This window comes from Mytilus trossulus, chromosome 6, assembly GCF_036588685.1.
Source record: "Mytilus trossulus isolate FHL-02 chromosome 6, PNRI_Mtr1.1.1.hap1, whole genome shotgun sequence".
NCBI lineage: Eukaryota > Metazoa > Mollusca > Bivalvia > Mytilida > Mytilidae > Mytilus > Mytilus trossulus.
The window spans coordinates 52,411,442-52,433,663 of record NC_086378.1 but is presented as its reverse complement, the minus strand read 5'-3'; the positions used below and the strand labels follow the sequence as shown (position 1 = coordinate 52,433,663).

Here is a 22,222-nt window from a genome sequence, read left to right as displayed (position 1 = left end):
TTATTGTAATTGTAATCGTTAATCAGCTGTAATTGATTACAATTTTTCAAGTAATCATTGTAATCATTAATCAGCCAAAAATCTGATTACATGTAATTTAATTTAATCAATTACTTTTCAAAATACCCTGTAATCCTGATTACTTTATGATTACATTCTGATTACAATGAAAAAAATCTTAAACTGTGTTTATGTTCAATAAAGGATTTTTTTTGATATTCTTAGTCAATTTATATTGAACATGTGAAAGATAGTTTAGTTTACTTTTTTTTATCAAGCATGTTGATAAATTTGTAAACTTCAGTAAAAAGTAAACTGTTACTGTCATCAATAGCCTAAAAAAGGCACATACATTGTATATTACAATTATATATATGTTTCTGGCCTTAGTAAAAGATATTGTACATATATTCACAATTAAAGATGTACATATATATTTGATAATAACTGTTTTATTCAAGTAATACTTTTCTTTTTACCCTTAATTATAATCTTTTGTTAATGTTGTGATTTTTGTCAACTTTGAATTGACAGGTAGGAAACCAATTAAGGTTTGTTTTTATTGCAATTACCAACTGAGTATAGCTGTAGGACAATATTTATGGTAAAAGATAAATCAGACTTGTGATCATATACTAATTAGCACAAAATTTATTGAAAGTTGGATAAATATCTTGTTTAAAATAAGCAAATTTTTGTATGTATTAAGACTGGACATGTAAAATGCAATGATTTTAAGCACTTGTATATTGTTTACTATTTTATTAAACTGTTAACTTTATTTCATCCATATATTAACTCCCATAAACTGCACCTTGAAACAAATATAAATATATACAGTTTAGAATATGTCAAAAGGCAAACAGCAAACCCTTTTTAAAAAGCAATATTCAATTGAAATCAAAATAATTCAGAGATTAATGATGATAAATTTCAATGGGTCGACATAACCAGTGACACAATGTTCATGTATGTATGAAGTGAACTTTTGAGGTTTATTAAATAGATTAAGTTTGAAGTTATCAGTTTATATAATAGCAAACACAATACTTTCTAAAAAATGCTAGTTATATATTAAAGGTTTATTCATTCACATCATGCAAAATGTTTTTTTTTAATTCATTGTAATCACATGTAATCATGATTACTTTGCCAATGTAATCATTAATTTAATCAGACACTTTCAGAAATGATGTAATCATTAATTTAATTTAATCGTGCAAATGACAAAGTAATTGTAATGTAATCAATTACATTGAAAGTAATCGGACCCATCTCTGAAATACAAAATATACATTTTTTTTAAAAGCTGTGGTTAATAATCTTTTATCTACAATAACTGGAATCCCAACTGACCATACTGTTTTTTGTGGATGAGGTTTTAGGAATAAACAAATTATTTGAAATGTCCTAAAGAAGTTAAAATATAAAAATAACAACAAACAGGTCTGACAAGGAGCACTTAGTATTTGATTTGTGTAATTTCTAAGTCAACACCATGAAACTGACTATGTTCTATAAATGCAAAGTGTCTTAACTCTTCAAGGCAATCTCAGAGATAGTCTTGATTCATTTGACGTTTTATTAAACTATCTTGCATATTTAAATTTACTCAATGTTTTCTTCCTTTCTTTAGAGAACTTGTCTGCCTAGGTTGTAAGAGAGTGGTTAAGCATCCTGTTACCAAAATGAAGATGGAAATTTATGCTTCAGTTACTAATCTTAAATCAAACAAAATCAAAATAGATGTAAGTTTTTCATTTAACCTGAAGTACATGTTATGTAGTGTAATTTGAAAAATGGCTGTGAAATTCACATGTTGAGGTAACTTAAGATTTTTCTTAACTGAAAAAAAATATTTAAACAGACAGAAATACTGTTCAAAGCGACATAAAGGTGAAGTTCTTGTGTTTCTTTTAAATAAAATTTTTTCTAATTAAATTCTCATTTTTACATATGAAAAGTGAGTTTAGGTGCTATACTTACCAGATATGCTGTGCCTTGTGATTGCAAATTGTACAAATACATACAAAAAGATAAAACGTTAAAAAAAATTCTGCAAATTAGGAATATGTAGTGAAACAAAGACTAAAAACTAAAAAAGTTTTTGTATATGTTATATCCATTTTATAGGGCAAAGATTGCATTCATGCAATCAAAACCCTGACTCTGGCTGGCTTGATAGTTATCAATTTTCCAAACTTTATCTCTACTTTTGAATGAATGTTTAAAAATGTATTAGTATAATAGTTAAAATGTTCATAATAAAATTAAATAGTGGATACAATTTAAAATCCAATCTTGTAATTTTCAGCTTTTAGAAGACACAATACAGTCATTATTACCACAAGATGAAAATGAAGAAGAGGTAAATTTTACGCTATTTGCTTTAAGATGAAGTTTTCTTATAGACTTATATACTAGATAAAATATCATATTGGTATAATTTATATTGCATTAATGGTTAATATCATTAGGAACCGGCTCTGACATGACTTAGGGAATATTTCAACTCTGCTTGGCCACGTCTTTACATATGACTCGGACTGTACAGATTTGAATCTATTTTGTGTATGTTTATAGCTCTTCATCCTTTTAGTAAGCTTTGGATTTTCAAATATTTTTTAGCTTGAGCATCACTGAAGACACAATGATTGTTGAAATGCACATTTGGTACAAAACATTAGTACTGTTTATGTTATTATACAAGTTGAGTATTATTTATTTATTTACCACACCTGATTTCTTCTGTTACAGGGTTATGACATTTGTAGTGTGCTGAATTCAACAGTTGGACCCATTACCTGTGTTGTCATGAAGAAGAACAATAATGAAATATTTTTAAAAGAAATTAGAAAATCTTGATGAAGAGTTTCATTTCTTTACTTTTTCCTCTGACAGTGTGAAGTTTTTTTATATACTTTATTGCAACCTGTAGAAGAGGTCTTTTGTGAAATGTTTGAAGTTATTGTATTTACACTTTAAAAAACATTCCAGATTAACTTTTTGAATAACAGTAGCATGTTTAAGCCTTAGCATTTTAAAGGCAGAAAACACTGTTAAACTTATGCTAAGGAACACCATGGTGCTGACAAATCTTGAAATCCATTAGATTGATACAATGCACATACAAATGTATTAGGGTAATCAATATCTGTTTTATGTGTTTTGTGTTTGTTAGGAACATTATATATTGTTGTTATTGAAATACATTCCAATAAACTAAGAAAATTGATTTTATTGTTTTTTCATTTCTCAATTGTGCTGATTAAAAACAAAAGAGTTGAAGGTGAGGTCAACATTTGTTTGATGAAAAGTTTCATACTCATTGCCGTAATGGGATGAAATAAAAGTTTGGTTTTTCTTTCAAAATAGAAAATGATCTGATAATCTCTAACATGGTGTAACTCGAAATTATAAAATTCCAGGCCAAACATCAAATCCTTCCTTATGCAGAATAGTTATCAAAGGTACCAGGATTATAATTTAGTACGCCAGACACGCATTTCGTCTACATAAGACTCACCAGTGACGCTCAAATCAAAATAATTATAAAGCCAAACAAGTACAAAGTTGAAGAGCATTGAGGATCCAAAATTCTAAAAATTTGTGTCAAATACGTCTTGGGTAATCTATGCCTGGAATAAGAAAATCCTTAGTTTTTTTAAAAATTCAAAGTTTAGTAAACAGTTTAGTAAAAAAATTATAAAAGCTACAAAAGGGTGTACACAGAACAACTTATCAAAAGTTCTGATTAATTCCTCAGTACAGAGGCTAAGTACATGTAATTAAAAACTTTAAAATAATTTGAAAAAAATGCTTAGTGGGTTAGATAGTATTCAAATCATTTTTTAACAGGATTAGACTACTCGAGAGAAAATAAAAAACGAAAATTACTTGCATACTCACAGAACAACTCCACATCACAAACTTTCAGAACAAATAGCAAATCATTCCTTGATAAGATGCAAATTAGTATGTTACTGAAGGTAATGAACATCCAGGTGAGGTGAGGTGATTATAGTATACTAGGCCAAGTTTTTTCCGTTCTTTTGTGTCTGTCATTCGTTTGTCATATTTTTCCTTTTTAATTTACTCCTCTGAAACTGTTTCTAAATGAAACCTAAAGTGGAATACATTGTATCTGGTGATGAAAAATAAATTAACCAACACAGCTGCCTTTTCTTTTGGTTGTCCACATTCCCTGTTTCCATTCTCAATTTTAGGGTATAAATCCATCTATTTTTTAATACATGTTTCACTTTTTTTTGGTAAATGAACTTTATCATATACTTGATAGAAAAAGAAAAAAATGGGGTCACTGTTATTCAAAATCACAATCTGTTTCTGAAAGAAGCATGCATAAAAAAGAACTATATTACAGAAATCCCTTAAATTTAATAATTGTTTAGTTTTAGAAAAAAATTATTAAAAAAATAGGTCACGGATGAATTAAAAAAGATATTTCAATTTTAATGCAAAAAAATGGCTTTTTTGCATCAAAGGGAGCAAATGTTTGCTGAAATTTTTGTATCCTTGAGCCTCCTTTAATTGTCACTGGATTACACATAGTAGGACATAGTGAGCTTAAACTTTATTCTCCTTTTTTTTAGCTAGTTATTTATTAGAACATTTATAGATTACACAAGTGTAAGTTTCAAAACTACTGAAATGTAATCGGGAAAAATCTCTGTAACAGCACTAAAATTCTCAAACTTACTGTCACTAAGGTGAATTAACGTTAATGAAAGCCAGCAACCAAACATAAAAAGATTTGAAAAATTGCAACATGATTATCAAATTTTGGGTTGCTCACCCAATTTTGTCAATATTACTGAACTACAAACAACTGGAGTGGGAGCTCGATATCAAATTAGTCTTTTTTAGGGCCATGTATAGCTTGTTGTTTGGTGTGAGCAAACGCTCCATTTTGAAGGCTGCACTTTGACCTATAATAGTTTACTTTTAACACATTGTGATTTGGATGGAGAGTTGTGTCATTTGCACCCATACTACATCTTATTTCTATTAGCCCACCATTTTCCTTAGAAGATTTCAGAACCAAGTCAGGAATATGATAGTTGTTTGCAACTGGTTCCATTTGTTGATATAAGTCTAGTGTTTGATTTTGTCAGTTTTTATGACCCCCCCCCCCCCCTATATTTATAATTTATATATCTATTCAAAATATACATGAAAAAAGTTCTCAAACAAAAAAAATCATCATAAAGCAAATCATCATTGTGATTTGTGTCAATAGCATGCATTATATAACAAAACAAGTGAATGATACATCATGATCTTTTGAGCCTCTTGTTTACAAATACTTCTTATGATTTCAACTGAAAGAAACATTTTGGGTTTCAGAACCCAAACCTGATAGATATTTGATTTTGATACATGATATCATTAAGTGCACAAAGTGTGTTCCAATAAACCTACCTTAAACTTATTGAAACTATTTTCTGCTTCAGTAGCTTCAGTAGCTTGTAGCCACTTTCCAATTAAGAATTATGAATAGTATATTTAAGATCCAATGTTTTAGATGTATACATGTATGACTAGCCTAATAAGAGGATAGGTTAAATATGTGAAGCCTCTGTCCAATAAATTTTTGATTTACGTTTCAAAAATGGTTTGTATTTCAACAGTTGAAAAACACAACTCCTGCTGCATCAGCCATGTTCGTCTTTCTACGCTTGTATTAAGAGGAAGTCTCCCTTTTGAATATAGTTTGACTGAGGTGGGCATTGAATCAACTACCATCTTTCCACAAGCTTAAGGCAATTATGAATCTTTAGACCACAGAGGCTTTTTCTCTCTCCAGATTTAAGAAATACAAAAGACAATCCCTGCCACTTATATTCGAAATCTTATAAAATGAATTTGAATATTATATATCTAGAATGCTTCTAAACTGTTTCAGGTGACGGTGCACATGTTTGTTTGTGCTCTGGAGTGTTTGTGGTGAAAATACGACATAGTTGCCCGTCGGCTGTCGTCTACTCTATGGTCGGGTTATTGTCTCCTTGACACATTCCCCATTTCAGTTCATTCTCAATTTTAAGATGAACCTTAATTGCTTTTCTATGTACGCATATGCTCTCTGAACTCTTTGTAAATTTGAGCTAGGTAGCTTTTGGTTTAGAAGCATACTCATCTGTTTGCTAACAAGAAATTATATCTAAATCAAATACCGTGGCAAAATTGACCTTGGGCTTTTGATAATAAGTTAATAACCTATCGGAGGATGACCACACAATGACCATATAGTATTAATTTATTAGATTCAGTCACCTGTAACAGGTAGGATTAAGTAAGACTACTCGTATGCATTGTTAGTAAACAATATTGGATATTCAAGGATACATTCATAAGGAGTAAGTATATAGCCATGTTTACCAGTCAAATTACGAAAAGCATAATGTTTTTCTTTTCTTTTTTAAAATGTGTACAGTTATGCTAATTGCATAATTAGTATACTTGCTTCCTAAAAAGGCTCAGACGTTTAGGACAGGGCAAATTTCAAGCGAATAGGCAAAAAATGGGGACAGATTTGAGAAGCGGAAAACTCCAACTAACAATCGTTTTAAGAGCACATCATTTGGTAGATATTTAGGTATAAGTTTGTGGGATGGGGTGGTTTGTTTGTGGCGAATCTAACCTGCCAGAATCCCCGTCGGAGAGGGGACAGTTGTATCGATATTCCTAATTTGAATAGTAAAGGAAGCAATTTCCAGAATACTAATTTAAAAGTCATCAGTTATTTGATATAATACTTTGTTAGACGTATTATTCAAAGGAGTAGGTCCGGTAAGGACCGATTTTGGCCTCAAATTTCAGGTTAATCTGACGAAAGATTTTGACCACTTTTTGTGTCTATTTCATTTGATTCAATTAGTTTATGTGAAAGATTTTGTCATTCAAAACGATCCGTTTCAAGCTCAAATATGAAAAATCTACTAAATATGCCGAAAAATGTCACTTTTCAGATGGTTTTGGTAAAAAATGAAAGTGACCGCATCTGTGGTCATCCTCAGCCTTTATATATCTTGTATATTATCATGAAATACAACTTACATTTCAATATTTTGGATGAACACGAATGCGGCCACTTTCTTTCACGGAAACCGTCTAAAAATTAACTAAAATGCTAGAATTGTGAAGATTTCAGTAATTTAGCATGACTTAAAGTTGCTTGTACCTGATATATGTGCATTGTAATGTCAAAAACAGCCAATATTTATGTAGCAGAAGCATTCTACTGTCCAATAAGTAACTAAAAGATTATATTTTAACAATTTTGTAAAACTGCTATATTTTGGGGCCAAAAAGGGGTCTTACTGGACCTACTCATTTGTGTTTTATGAGAACAAAATAATGATATGTATGTATTATATCAGAATATGATATTCTTTACCTTGACATACATGTTATCAAAAGGCCGCAGTTATTAGAAAGTCCGAAATTGTACATACTTTAATATATATGGTGACTTTTTTTGTTTAAAGCTTTTTCTGGTACATGTAGTTTCTTAATGATTTCTAAAATATATATCAACGGAATGCTATGACCGTACCGACATTGATTGTGAAGTTGTGTTTCAATATTTAAAAAGATGTTAGCTTTAGTACTTAGTAAATAAGGTTTAAAGGTCAGTCTATGAGAAGCCTCCAGCGGTGTCCATTATACTTGACTACGTATTACGTACATGATAGATTTGTGTGAACTTGTTACTGTACATTTATTACATGAATCGAGAATAACAAACAGATTCTGAGTAAACAATGTCGACCAAAGTTTACAACTTTTAACGGTTTCTTGAGCGCTTTGTCCTTGGATCTCGTTTGTTACTGAGATTACTATAACATTGTATAACCAAGGAGGTTATATGATATAACACAGTGTTACAGTAATCTAATCTTAGTTGGTTGGTATCAGGTTTTTTTTTAAAGTAATGTTAACGTCTCAGAGAGGATATCGTTTTATAACGAACATTTTATTAATGAACAGAGTGACAGACAAATCGTTATTGCCATAGAACTAGGGCTAAACAAGTATATATGTGATAAATTATTTAACTAAAATACAACTTATTTAAACAGTATAACATAAAATTTATAACTTGGTATGTTAGAACATGGCAACTCAGATTCTAAAGTCGCGTGTTGGCCGGTTAAAGTTATGGTTTCTAAAAGCCAAACAGAGACTTTGTGGGTCTCCTTGCAATGCACTCCGTTCATATTTCTAATTATTATAAAGTTTTTCAGTTCTATTTATTATAAAGATTCTCCGCATTTCTATTTGTCAGATACTTTGTCAATACACAAAAGTCATATAGTAATATGAAACGAACATTATCTTCAAAACCCTTCAAGTTGTTCATTTTAAGGTGAAGAGTTACTGCCATTGAAAATTAGACGGAAGAAAAGTGAGAACTAAACTATTTAATCATAATTTTAACTATGACATCTAAAGTGTGCATAGTAATTGCAACATTTGAATGTGTTGACATTGTTGAAATTCGAAAGAGAAAATATATAGCGCCAAAGTGGTTTTGTTCTTCAAAGTTATCAACTTGTGTACCACCTATACTTAATTGTGATATTAATTTTGAGTACGAAAGTTTTGCAATATACTTGCCTTATTTATAAGTTAAAGAAAATGCAGTTAACTCAGTCTTACTTTTTCAGTGGCCATGCTGTCAGTTTATGCGGCGTTCCTAGCCACAGGTCTTGCTGTGGTTGCTTATTTTGGCCACCAAGTATGGTCAGTAAATAAAGCGCCAACGATGGCGGAGCAAGTTAAAAGAGAGCTCATTCCAAATGAGGAGTTTGTCAAACACTCTGATATATTCAACAAGAAGGAAGTTTTAAAGGTACATGTATCATTTGGGAACGTTTTACCTCTTCATATATAATCGCGGATTAATTATTATTCGTTGAGTACCAATTTTTGTGGGTTTCGTGGCTTTATGGAAACCACAAATTTTTAAAAATGTTCAACGAAAAGCAAATTTGCTGTATGATTAAATGCAGACTTTTGGAAACACCGCAATCAAATACTCATGTTTTGCTGAATCAACGAAAATAAATGAATCCACAGTAATGGAATGCAACACTTTGTACGTGTCTTTTACATATATATATATATATATATATAACTCGTCTAAACATCAACCCAACAATGTTAGATCTGTAAATTTGCTTTCGCAAATTTTTGGTTCTTCCCTCGCCGGGATTCGAACCCATGCTACTGTGAAATCGTGACACCAAATCGCCTGCACTGCAGCCGTCCCGCTAGACCACACGACCACCTGGGCTCTCAAAAAAAGAGCTTTCGCTGGCCATGTGTTACCTTTCCACGTCAGTTCTTATCTAGCGGCGTACTACAGTACATGATATATAAGGCATGAAGATGTTATTGTTACAGATCAGCTAAATTATATATAGTAAAGGATCCTACAAATTAATGTAAGATACAGTCACAGAAAATAATTATATTCATAAGTACGTCTGAGTCAGTGACAACCCTACAACAGATGTATCCATCGGATCGCCATCAATGATGGGATACATGGCTGTGTACATAATGTATATACAACTCGTCTAAACATCAACCCAACAATGTTAGATCTGTAAATTTGCTTTCGCAAATTTTTGGTTCTTCCCTCGCCGGGATTCGAACCCATGCTACTGTGAAATCGTGACACCAAATCGCCTGCACTGCAGCCGTCCCGCTAGACCACACGACCACCTGGGCTCTCAAAAAAAGAGCTTTCGCTGGCCATGTGTTACCTTTCCACGTCAGTTCTTATCTAGCGGCGTACTACAGTACATGATATATAAGGCATGAAGATGTTATTGTTACAGATCAGCTAAATTATCTATAGTAAAGGATCCTACAAATTAATGTAAGATACAGTCACAGAAAATAATTATATTCATAAGTACGTCTGAGTCAGTGACAACCCTACAACAGATGTATCCATCGGATCGCCATCAATGATGGGATACATGGCTGTGTACATAATGTATATACAACTCGTCTAAACATCAACCCAACAATGTTAGATCTGTAAATTTGCTTTCGCAAATTTTTGATTCTTCCCTCGCCGGGATTCGAACCCATGCTACTGTGAAATCGTGACACCAAATCGCCTGCACTGCAGCCGTCCCAATATATATATATATATATATACAACTCGTCTAAACATCAACCCAACAATGTTAGATCTGTAAATTTGCTTTCGCAAATTTTTGGTTCTTCCCTCGCCGGGATTCGAACCCTATATATATATATATATATATACAACATTTCCCACCAAAAGCCCTAATACGGCACTGAAAATATTTCATATAGCCTATTTAATTATTTTGCAATCTAGCTATACGAAAAAAATGTGTATGCTTACGATCTTTTTTGTTTGCCATGAAGTTCTTCTCATTGAAGTTTTGGTAATTATCCATGACTAAAAAGATGACTAAGTCTGATCATTTATGATTATCCCTGAAACTTGAATGTATAATCAGCAAACCTAGCATTCACCAGTTTCAGTTGTTAGCGAAAACAATAAGTAAGAAATCTATGTATATTCAAACAGAAAATATTGGGAAACTGAACAAAAGAACTAATGTTTATCACTACTAGTATTGTAACGCGAAAGCATGCAAATATGACATATAAAATGTATACATAGTGTTCTAATTTAACTATAGCGCTACTATATACGAAATCAAGAAAATAGTTTTCTATAAAAAATCACTGAAAATGTTTCTAGTTTCTGAAAGATCATAAAATCATGCAGGATTATTTTTTCAGGTTACGGATAACATCTATGTAGCCATTGGTTTTGCTTTAGGGAACTCTATCATGGTGATCGCACCGGAAGGTCTTATTATTGTTGATGTGACTGAAAGTGTTACAGCAGCTACAGAAATTCTCAAAGAGTTTAGGAAGATCACAAATAAACCGATCAAAGCTATTCTTTACACTCACCATCATACAGACCATGTAGGAGGAGCACAGGTAAATAAATATATAATATTACGAAAGAAATGTACATAGGAGACCGTGTTTCACTGGCACTATTTTCGTATCTTTAATGTACATTAATAGTGAAATATGGATCAAACCTTAATTTGGTTTAAACGAGACGGACTAACTGACCGAAAAACATTAACCCCTCTCCCCCTTATGCCATAGGCAAGCTATAACAAGTATACAAAATGCCTACTACAAACAAGCATAGAAAAATATTTCGAACAACAGCAAAAGGTTCAATGATTACAACATACAATTAGTATTGAAAAATATTAAAAGCACAGACGGTATATAAATATATATAATGATCATTGTAAAAATTGAAAAGCGACCAAGTCCATACAAATATACAAATCGGAAAGTACTGAAAGTCCGGAAAAAAACAATCAGCTATTACCAATGTTGGAAATGATAATACGGAACAAACAAGTAAACTAACATTGAAGCTAGAAAAATCCTGCTGGATTAGAGTTTCTTTTTGTCTATTTCAGGGATTCTTAGAAAAGGGTGTTGCATTGCCAGAAGTCTGGTCTCATCATAAACTACCACACGAAGTCGCTAGTTTCTTCATTACATCATATGGAGCTAAAATTAGACGATCATCACGACAGTTTGGTGTAATGGTACCAGAATCACGCAAGATTAATGCTGCACTGTAAATCTACCTGACGCCTGACGCGTCCGGACGCGTTCAAAATTTGTACACCGATTGTTCAATATTGTAACGTCATATGTTCATGCTTAGAGACGTGTTCAAAGTTTTAACGTTTGTGTTAAAAATATTAACATGTGTGTTCAGACACAGTGTACACCGGTGTTCAAATTTTGATCTGAAAAGAGGATACTATGTTGGTCCGGTTTTCTATCCTTCTAATTGACAAATTTACAAAGAATATCCTTTTAAAAATATGCATGTACATGCAGGATGATGATCTTGTGAATTTTTGACAAATAATTTTGTAATTGTGAAAAATTAAACTTCCAAGCTGGCATATATGTAAAGTTTATGAACTTATTTTATTATTATTACTAGTTTTACTTATAAGTGACATAATTATGCATATCAATGAGGCCTGTTATGATAATATCGTAGTACAAATATGTCGATGTTTATCTTATTTCATGATCCGTTCAGTTTATTAACATTACATGTTCAATCGGTGTTCAAATCGCTTGAAATTTTGAACACCACGCGTTAAAAAAAATATACCAGGGTACCAAATACCGGAAACAGATATCGGCTGGTGATTTAGGCGGTTAAACGAAGAATGGATACATATAAGGATTGAAGAGCACTGGAGAAGGGACTTCTATCTCACATGAACACGAAAGAAGTGAGTAACAAGTTAGGATAATCTCCATAGGTAGTAGTTCGATGGCTTCCTTGTTATTTTCTCATGTCAGATATATATATTGTCAAATATTCATAACTGTTATATCCAAATTTTCTATATTAAACATAAAAGACGAATTAAAGAACAGTATTTCACGTAAATAACTGTAAGCTTTGTTATGGTGATTTTATAAACTGATGAATAACCAGTCTGTGATCGTCTGTCTGTTTAATACAGAATAGATTGACACGTATATTAGCTGAACACTAAGTGTTAAGAACTCTAGCATCAAGTGTTCAAAAATAAAACACAAAGGCATTAAAAAATGAACACCACACATTCAATTGATGAACACTAAGTGTTAAGAACTCTAACATCAAGCGTTCAAAAATGAAACACAAAGGCATTAAAAACTAAACACCACATATTCAATTGCTGAACACTAGTGTAAACATAGGGAACACCATTTTTGACTTAGAAAATGCATTTTTATTTGATTTGCAGGAATCGTTAGATTGAAATGTTTGAATAAGAAACCGGTAGCCAATAAGCCCACGAAGGTCATTTCAGCATGCTATAAAGTGTTGGAAAAAAGAAAGATGTCATTAAGGTATGACAATATATGTATATTAATAGCTTATGTAGGTGTATCATTTCTATATCTGTATACTTTAGGTCAAGAAATCGACTTATGTAATTTATAATGTCAAAACTTCCAATTCGCTGCCACAGAATATCAATTTGTACTCTAGTATATATCGAAATTAAAGCACAACAACTATTGCATAATTTGATGCTTTATGAAAACCTCTCTTCTATTAATTTTAACTTTTATTGTGCAGGATATATAGGCTGATAGACAGTACTTATTGTAGAGGATTTTGACGTTGGAAGTGGATGATAACACGTAGAATGCCATCCAGTTGATAGCTTTAAGTGAAGATGCACTGAAAAGTTGAGCGTACATTGTGTGTGATCGTACAAGAACTGTTGGAATTTGCAAACTTTTAAACTTTCATTGTGACAAATATCTATATCATTAACTATCTACTTATCACATTGACATGCTTTTTTGGTTAGGATACACATGATATAGCAACTATATCTTGTCATGTAGAAGAAAATAATTATTTGTGATATATTTAAGTCGGTTTAAAAACATTATATATGTGATTTCATTGACTGTTACTTGTAATATCATAAGGTATTCTTGTGCACTTTTCTTACATATATGCTCATTTGATTATATAAATAATTACTTGTTAAAATATGTTTTATTGTTGTATTTTGCCTGATTCAATATAGTTTTTATAACAGTTTAATTAAGTTTAGTACTTATGGAAAATTATGTACGCTTAACAATAGAACATGTTCCACATTTGAACACCATCAATTTGAACACCTATGTCAACTGTTCTGAATGTTAACGTCTGGTGTTCTGAATCTTAACATTTTGGGTTTTGAACATGTTCGGTGTGTTCAAAAAGTGTTACATGGCTGTTGAACGCGTCGACGTATTAAGATTTTGAACATTCGGACACGTTAAATCGTTGAACACTAATGTTAAGGTCTTTAACATCAAGTGTTCAAAAATGAAACACAAAGGCATTAAAAACTGAACACCACACAATTAATTGATGAACACTAGTGTAAACATTTGGAACACCATTACACGTTCAAAAAGTGTTACAAAAAAGCGTTTAAGCAGTGTTCTATTTATTAACACTTAGATTTACAGTGTGGTTTAGGTATTAGCTTGCGATATGATTCGCATGGGTTCATTCCCCCTTCCAAATTGGTAACTGAGAAAGTCACATTTGCTAAAATTGCAGGCAAGTATATGGTAAACTTTTATTTAAGAGCCCATCAATCGTGATAATTATATAAAATAATAGCGGTTGTAAGTTTATTTCAAGCTCACATTTTCATGCATCATCTCAATTTACCCAACAGATTTTTTGAAGAATTGTATTGGATATCTTTGAGTTATGAAAAAAATAAAATGTAATACTACCAATTTCCTTTCATTTAAATATCGATAAAAAAGGGTGTAAAAACTAACTATAGAAAAAGGAATAAATATCGTTTACAAAAATTTGTGAAAAAAACAATTTACAACATGATTCTTTTTGTGATCAAATAGGGGTACATTATCTACGCTCCCACGATCCAACACTGGTTAGTGTTTTATCATTAACATTGTGTTTTAATAAATAATCTAATAATCGAATTAATAAAATAACGGAAGAAAAGCAGGAAGAAAAGCAGTTTGTACGAAAACTTTAAATGTATAAATTAAATATGCATTTTCAATGAGATTAACAACCACTAAAATATGATTAAAGTGAATGATACCTTGAAAACCCAGCTGTTATTATTTGTAAGATCTTAATATGTGTTCTTATCACACCGAAACTTTCCCTTTCATATCAAAATGATACACCTATATATTTGTATGTGTTTATTTATTTATTTATCTTAAGTTGACGTTACAAAAAAAAATCCATGCACCCCCCCCCCCCCCCAAAAAAAAATAATTAAAATAAACAAAAAACTAACGTGTTTCTACTTAAAATCACGAAAGCAATCTTTATGAATCCGAATATCATTTTATATGTACATGTGGACTTAACTTAATTTGTATTGGGATTTACCTGCGGGTTTCGAGGTGCGAACCATAACATTTCGTTTTCGCTAAAAGGTCAAGTGAGCTTTTCTCATTGCTTGTCATCCGTCGTTCGTCGTCGTAGTGTCCGACGACCCCGTATGCTAACCACCATGGCCACCATTGCTAAAAATAGACATAAGAGGGTAAATGCAGTGTTTGGCTTATATCTCTGAAACTAAAGCATTAAGAGTAAATTTGACATGAAGGTTGGGGATAGGGGCTATACATCAGGTTTAGTTCTACCTATCCTGTAATTGTCAGACGAACCGGACAGCCCGCTATTTGGCTTGGTACTTGTTGTTCCTACATTAATAATTTTAAGGACATTTTGCAGTTTTTATGTCCTATTTATGACATTATGTTTACTGGTCCGTTCGTTCATTCGTCTGTAATTTCGTTCGTCCGTGTGTTCGTCCGTCTGTCCCGCTTCATGTTAAAGTTTTTGGTCGAGGTTGTTTTTGAAGAAGTTCAGTCCAATCAACTTCAAACTTAGAACACTTGTTCCCTGTGATATGATCTTTCTAGTTTTAATGCCATGCAAATTAGAGTTTTTGTCCCATTTTCACGGTCCACTGAACATATAAAATGATAGTGCTGATCGGGCATCTGTGTACTAGGGACACATTATTGGTGGTTTAAAATATCTTGAATATTAAAGTGTTTTTTTTTTATGTTTTTTTTTTTTTTAAGTTTTTGTCATCATTAGGGTATCTAGTTAAAAAATGTGCCCAATGATCCTGACTGCCAACCAACATGGCCGACATTGCTAAAATAGAACATAGTGGTAAAATGCAGTTTTTTAACATATAACTCTGAAACTAAAGAAAATCTGACAAAAGGCAAAGTGTTCATCAGGTTAAGATCTATCTGCCATGAAAATTTCAGACAAATCTGACCGTCACCTGTTGTTGGGTTGCTGTGTCCGAATTGGTAATTTTAAGAAAATTTTGCAGGTTTTGGTTATCATTGTTATCTTGATAATTATTACAGATATAGATAAATTGTAAACATCAGTAATGTTCATCAAAGTAAGTTTTATAGATAAATCCTCATGGGCTTATAGGTCAAATGACCCCTTTAAGGAGTTCTTGCCCTTTAAAGTAAACTTTTACCAAGTTTTTTGGTATTGTTTTGTAATCTTTCACAAAAATCTTCTCCGCTTAATCTACTAGACCAAATAGAATTAAACTTAGCCACAATTTCTAGTAGGAAGTCTTGATTGAAAAATGTATACGACCACCCTGTCATCCAACCAACATGACCGCCATGGCTAACAATAGAATATAGATAAATAATATTAATATAAATTAAATAATTACATTGTATAAGGGGTATTCAGTAACTATTGAAAGACTTCCATCGGATTGCCTGCTTTTAATTTAACAACTGGACCAAATTAAACCAAACTTGGTATCAATCATTATTTGGGTATATAATATTATTCAATATGATTTTAACCTTATTTTACATGATTTCCAAACACCACAGTAGACACAAGTGAGCGACACAGGCTCTTGAGAGTCTCTAGTTTATATTTCTTGTTGACTTGATGTACTGTTTTAACTGATATATATTCTCGTTTCCAGGACTAGATGTACACATCCATCATATTCCAGGGGAAACATCAGACCAAATTGGTGTATGGATTCCGTCCTGGAAAGCATTCCTCAGCGGTGATGATGTCTACAGAGCTTTCCCGAACATTTACACCATACGCGGAGCCCCAGCTAGAGATCCGGTAGACTGGTATACATCTGTTCAGAAAATGCTAGATCTGGATCCTGATTATCTTGTTCCTAGTCATCATCGGCCGCTCATTGGGAAAATCGACATTCGGAATGTACTAATTCCTTACAGAGATGGAATTCAGTTCGTTCACGACCAAGCACTAAGATTTATCAATAAAGGTTTGACACCCGATGAAATTGCAAAGCGTGTGAGATTGCCAGAAAAATTAGAGAAACATCCTTACTTGAGAGAATTTTATGGCACAGTCCCATGGTCAGTGAAAGGGGTGTTTCAGTTGTATCTTGGATGGTTTAGTGGCGACCCAGTTGATCTGTTCCCCTTATCAACACCAGAAAAAGCATCACGTGTCATTTCGTTAGCAGGAGGAGTTGATAACACTATATCTGAAGCTATTAAAGCCTGGAATGAGGATGATATACAGTGGTCTCTTGAGCTTGCTTCATATGTTCTCATACAAGATAAAAATAACAAAGATGCTAAGAAACTAAAAGCTGATGCTCTCAACTTATTGGGCAGCAGACAGATCAATTCTATTGCTGCTAATTATTACATCACATGCGCACTCGAGACAGAAGGCATTGTGAACCTCGAAGATGAGTCAACTAGGAAAAACGAGTGGCAGATTATTGAAAAGCTGCCACTAAAACAGTTGTTCCAGATATTTAGTACTATGTTCACGCCGGAAGTTGGCGTTTGTGAAACAACCGAAGGAGTCGTCCAGTTTATCTTTTCAGATACCAATAGTTTTGTGGTATTAAGAATTCGAAATGGCGTCGCTATTATTGAGGAGAATGGAAGAGCAAAGAATGCGGATGTAACTGTAAAAACAACAGAGGCAAAACTTAAGGCAGCGTTTATAACGAGACTTGATGGAAAGGGAGACTTTACAAAAGACCTTAATATAGATGGCGGTATAGTCAAGTTTAAAAATTATATGAATTGTTTCGAAGAGGATTTCCAACTTCTTTTGCCATAAACAGCAACGTAAAATTAGAATAACAATATATTATATACAAAACAAAATATTACAGGTTAAGCAAATGTCATTGTTTGAACCTATCATTGGAAATCAGTTTTATATAACAAGTTATCATGACATCACATTCTTCATAAAATAAACTGTTTGTGATTGACAATAAAATTCATTTTACTATTGACAAATTATTGAATCCTTGGCTGTAATTCGTCCATTGTGTATTTTCCCCCATCGAATCAACTTTGAAAGCAATACATGAATATTAATAATATCAGAAGTTTAGTCATGGACTTCTAATATCACTCGGAGGTCTACTAAAGATGGACTGTCCGATAGTATGTATATGTTACAGGTATTTTCTTAATTTAGGCATTTTGTAAAATGCCTGAAAACTTTATTTAGTCATTTTCTGAAATGCCTGCCAGATACAGTCATTACACATAATGACTAAAGTTGGAAAAATTGAAAGGCATTTTACAAAATGCCTGAAATTATTTTATAGAATAAATTGTTAAGAAAAACAATTGAAATCTTTGAACACCAGAGCTGTTTTATTTATGATGATTGCCGAATTAAAAAAAACCAAGAGCTTAAATAATCAAGAATACATTTTACTGAATTATTACAATTCACACAAGCACAGAACTTGGATTTTTTTTTTTAATTTCTCAAAATTTTTGCACGACAGAACTGTACACAATATTTGTCATGATTTTTAGCAAAATATACTGTTTGGCGTAAAATCTGATTTAGCAATCCGCCCTCATTTGGAGAAATATAGATCATCACGCTTTTAACTCTTTCATTACCTGTATTGATAAAATACTAAACGTTAGGCAACATAAGGTTTCTCAATAAGCACACACGTCACACATGCATATCTTTATTTCATATGTTCCCCCAAAAAAAATCAGAGTATATTCTCATGATTGGTTTATCCGCATCTTTAGACATATAGCTTTGAACGGACTCAAGCCGGCAGATCTGTCCATGACGGATGACCCCTCTTTAGCAGGAAACGATTCTCTTGTCAAAGTACTGTTATTTTTCTTTTCTTTGTCGATTTTTAGCTCTCCTAGCCAGGAATCAAGTGAGTTTTCTAAAAATGTAATTGTAATATTTTTCTTTTGACAAAATAAATTCAGAGTGAGTACGTACTTAACGTAGTTTCACTAAAAAGAACATACATATCATATGTCATAAAAAACTTCCGATCTGGTTTTTGGAGAATAAATTAGTTCATCCGAACCATTAGTTAATTTCTTTGCAACTTCCGATCTGTTTTTTGTCGAGCCTTCGACTTTAGTCGAAAAAGCGAGACTAAGCGATCCTACATTCCGTCGTCGTCGGCGGCGTCAACAAATATTCACTCTGTGGTTAAAGTTTTTGAAATTTTAATAACTTTCTCAAACTATACTGGATTTCTACCAAACTTTGACAGAAGCTTGTTTATGATCATAAGATAGTATCCAGAAGTAAATTTTGTAAAAATAAAATTCCATTTTTTCCGTATTTTACTATAAATGGACTTAGTTTTTTCTGCGGGGAAACAAAACATTCACTCTGTGGTTAAAGTTTTTAGAATTTTAATAACTTTCTCCAACTATCCTGGGTTTGTACCAAACTTGGACAGAAGCTTGTTTATGATCATAAGATAGTATCCAGAAGTAAATTTTGTAAAAATAAAATTCCATTTTTTCCGTATTTTACTATAAATGGACTTAGTTTTTTTCTGCGGAGAAACATTACATTCACTCTGTGGTTAAAGTTTTTAGAATTTTAATAACTTTCTTAAACTATCCTGGGTTTGTACCAAACTTGGACAGAAGCTTGTTTATGATTATAAGATAGAATCCAGAAGTAAATTTTGTAAATAAATAAATTCATTTTTTCCATATTTTACTTTTAAATGGACTTAGTTTTTCTGCGGGGAACCATTACATTCACTCTGTGTTTAAAGTTTTTAAAATTTTAATAAATTTCTTAAACTATCCTGGGTTTGTACCAAACTTGGACAGAAGCTTATTTATGATCATTAGATTGTATCCAGAAGTAAAGTTTGTAAAAAGATGATTCCGTTTTTTCTGTAATTTACTTTTAAATGGATTTAGATTTTCTGAGGGGAACCATTACATTCACTCTGTGTTTAAAGTTTTTAAAATTTTAATAACTTTCTTAAACTATCCTGGGTTTGTACCAAACTTGGACAGAAGCTTATTTATGATCATAAGATTGTATCCAGAAGTAAAGTTTGTAAAATGATTACTCCGTTTTTTCTGTAATTTACTTTTAAATGGACTTAGATTTTCTTACAATCATAAAATAATAACAAGAGGAATATTTTTATTGATTTTTTTCCTCAGTGTTGTTTAGCCTGCGATTTACAGCAAAAATAGGCGAGACACTGGGTTCCGCGGAACCCTTACAAATTTTTGGAGAATAAATTAGTTCTACCGAACCATTAGTTATTTTCTTTGTAAGATATTGGGTTTTTTTTCAACTCTTGCCATATGGATCTCAATAATATCCTCCTTCTACAAATTGCCTGAAACTCAACAGGCAATTTGTGGAATTTTGCTTCATTTTGTATAATGCTTGTCAAGTTTAGGAATTTTCTAAATTGCCTGAAAATTCAGTCATTTTACAAAATGTCTAAATTTAGAAAATGCCTGTAACATATACAATGCATTGAATACCTTAACACGTATAAAACATACACACAATATTATTTGCAATCGAACATTATTCATAAAAAAATATTAAAAGAATAAAACCCATGTGTACCGAGTTTTTGCACGATTCGATTTTTGTCGAGCCTTCGACTTAAGTCGAAAAAGCGAGACATAGCGATCCTTCATTCCGTCGTCATCGGTGTCGTCGGCGGCTTCCACAAATATTCACTCTGTGGTTAAAGTTTTTTTTAATTTTACAGCGGCTAATTTCCAAAAGCATGTAGAGCAAGACTTTAGTTAGCTTGCTTGCTTTTTGTTTATATTGAACATACATTATGATAAAACCCAATAAAATTCAAATATTATATATACAGGTTACACTATGTCTATATATTTGTTTAAAGATGTCAATCTTATTTTCAAAGCTTGTATAAACAATTATACAAACAAAGCAAGCAAGCCAACCAAATTTTTGCTTTACATGCATTAGGAAATTAACTGTAATAACTTTCTTAAACTGTACTGGATTTCTACCAAACTTGGTAGAAGCTTGTTTATGATCATAAGAAAGTATCCATGCGGATGTTAATTTTGTAAAAACGAAATTTCATTTTTTTAGTATTTTACTTACAAATGGACTTACTTTTTCTGCCGGGAAACATAATATTCACTCTGGTTAAATTTTTTAAAATTTGAATAACTTTCTTAAACTATCCTGGGTTTGTACCAAATTTGGACAGAAGCTTGTTTATGATCATAAGATAGTATCCAGAGGTAAATTTTGTAAAAATAAGTTTCCATTTTTTCTGTATTTTACTTATCAATGGACTTAGTTTTTCTGCCGGGACTCTGTGGTTAAAGCTTTTGAAAAATATCTTTCTTAAGCTTTACTTGATTTCTACCAAACTTGTACAGAAGCTTGTTTATGATCATAACATAGTATCCAGAAGTAAATTTTGTAAAAATAAGTTTCAATTTTATCAGTATTTTACTTTTTAATGGACTTAGATTTTCTGCCAGGAAACAACACATTCACTCTGTGGTTAAAGTTTTAAATTTTCACAGTTTGATAACTTGGTGTCTTCCCGATTGTCCCACTTTTTGAAATTACAGGTAAAAAGGTAATGAAATTTTGTGGGACAATCGGGAATATGTTTGTGGGACAATTGGGAAGTTTAAATGTGGGACAATTGGGAACTGTTTTTATAATGATTAATTTGTTTTTATAGCGTGTTGCAGTTAATCAAAGGTTACTAATCAATGTAACTTATAAAATATGAACAAAATAAGAACAAATAATAATATTTACATATTTTATTTTGCTCATAGTAGGTACAATTGAAGTATCATATAATATTAAATGAAGTCTTTTAAAAAAAAAATGTTTTTTAGTCAGTACTGCGAGTACTCTCAGATCTGTACTTAGTGTCTTTATTGTGGTGATGTCCCAAGCCAAGAGCCTGTCAGTCAGTGGTTGTGGTTTGTTGCCGTGTAACATATTTGTTTTTCGTTCATTATTTTGTACATGAATTATGCCATTAGTTTTCTCGTTTTACATTAGTCGTTTTGGGGCCTTTTGAAGCTATGTGGTATGGGATTTGCTCATTGCTGAAGGCCGTATGGTGACCTATAGTTGTTAATTGCTGTGTCATTTGGTCTCTTTGAGAGAGTTGTCTCATTGACAATCATACCACATCTTCTTATTTCTTATGGAAGTTTGGCTCTTCTTTATAATTGGTGAAGAGTCCTGTTGACTGCAAAAACAATGGGAAAATTGGAA

General features: G+C 32.0%; 2 protein-coding genes and 1 long non-coding RNA gene across 3 annotated transcripts in view; all 3 read left to right on the top strand.

The window, feature by feature from the left end:
- LOC134721515 (DNA repair-scaffolding protein-like) overlaps positions 1-3,103 on the top strand; it is a 42,437-nt gene extending 39,334 nt beyond the window's left edge. The window contains exons 18-20 of the mRNA XM_063584591.1: positions 1,637-1,748; positions 2,315-2,368; positions 2,758-3,103. Of these exons, the coding sequence (XP_063440661.1) occupies positions 1,637-1,748; positions 2,315-2,368; positions 2,758-2,865 (274 nt within the window). The 3' untranslated portion in view covers positions 2,866-3,103. The remainder of the gene's footprint in view (positions 1-1,636; positions 1,749-2,314; positions 2,369-2,757) is intronic.
- A 3,160-nt stretch (positions 3,104-6,263) lies between these two features.
- On the top strand, positions 6,264-17,955 carry LOC134722797 (linear primary-alkylsulfatase-like). The gene is made up of 7 exons (XM_063586423.1): positions 6,264-6,380; positions 8,694-8,878; positions 10,822-11,028; positions 11,535-11,698; positions 12,882-12,886; positions 14,108-14,209; positions 16,632-17,955. Coding segments are annotated over exons 1-7 (1,803 nt in total). The 5' UTR covers positions 6,264-6,379; the 3' UTR covers positions 17,771-17,955.
- LOC134721514 (uncharacterized) lies at positions 11,693-13,997 on the top strand. Its single transcript, XR_010107870.1, has 3 exons — positions 11,693-12,377; positions 12,882-12,987; positions 13,220-13,997. It is a non-coding gene; the product is annotated as an uncharacterized LOC134721514 (long non-coding RNA).
- Positions 17,956-22,222: the final 4,267 nt, after the last annotated feature.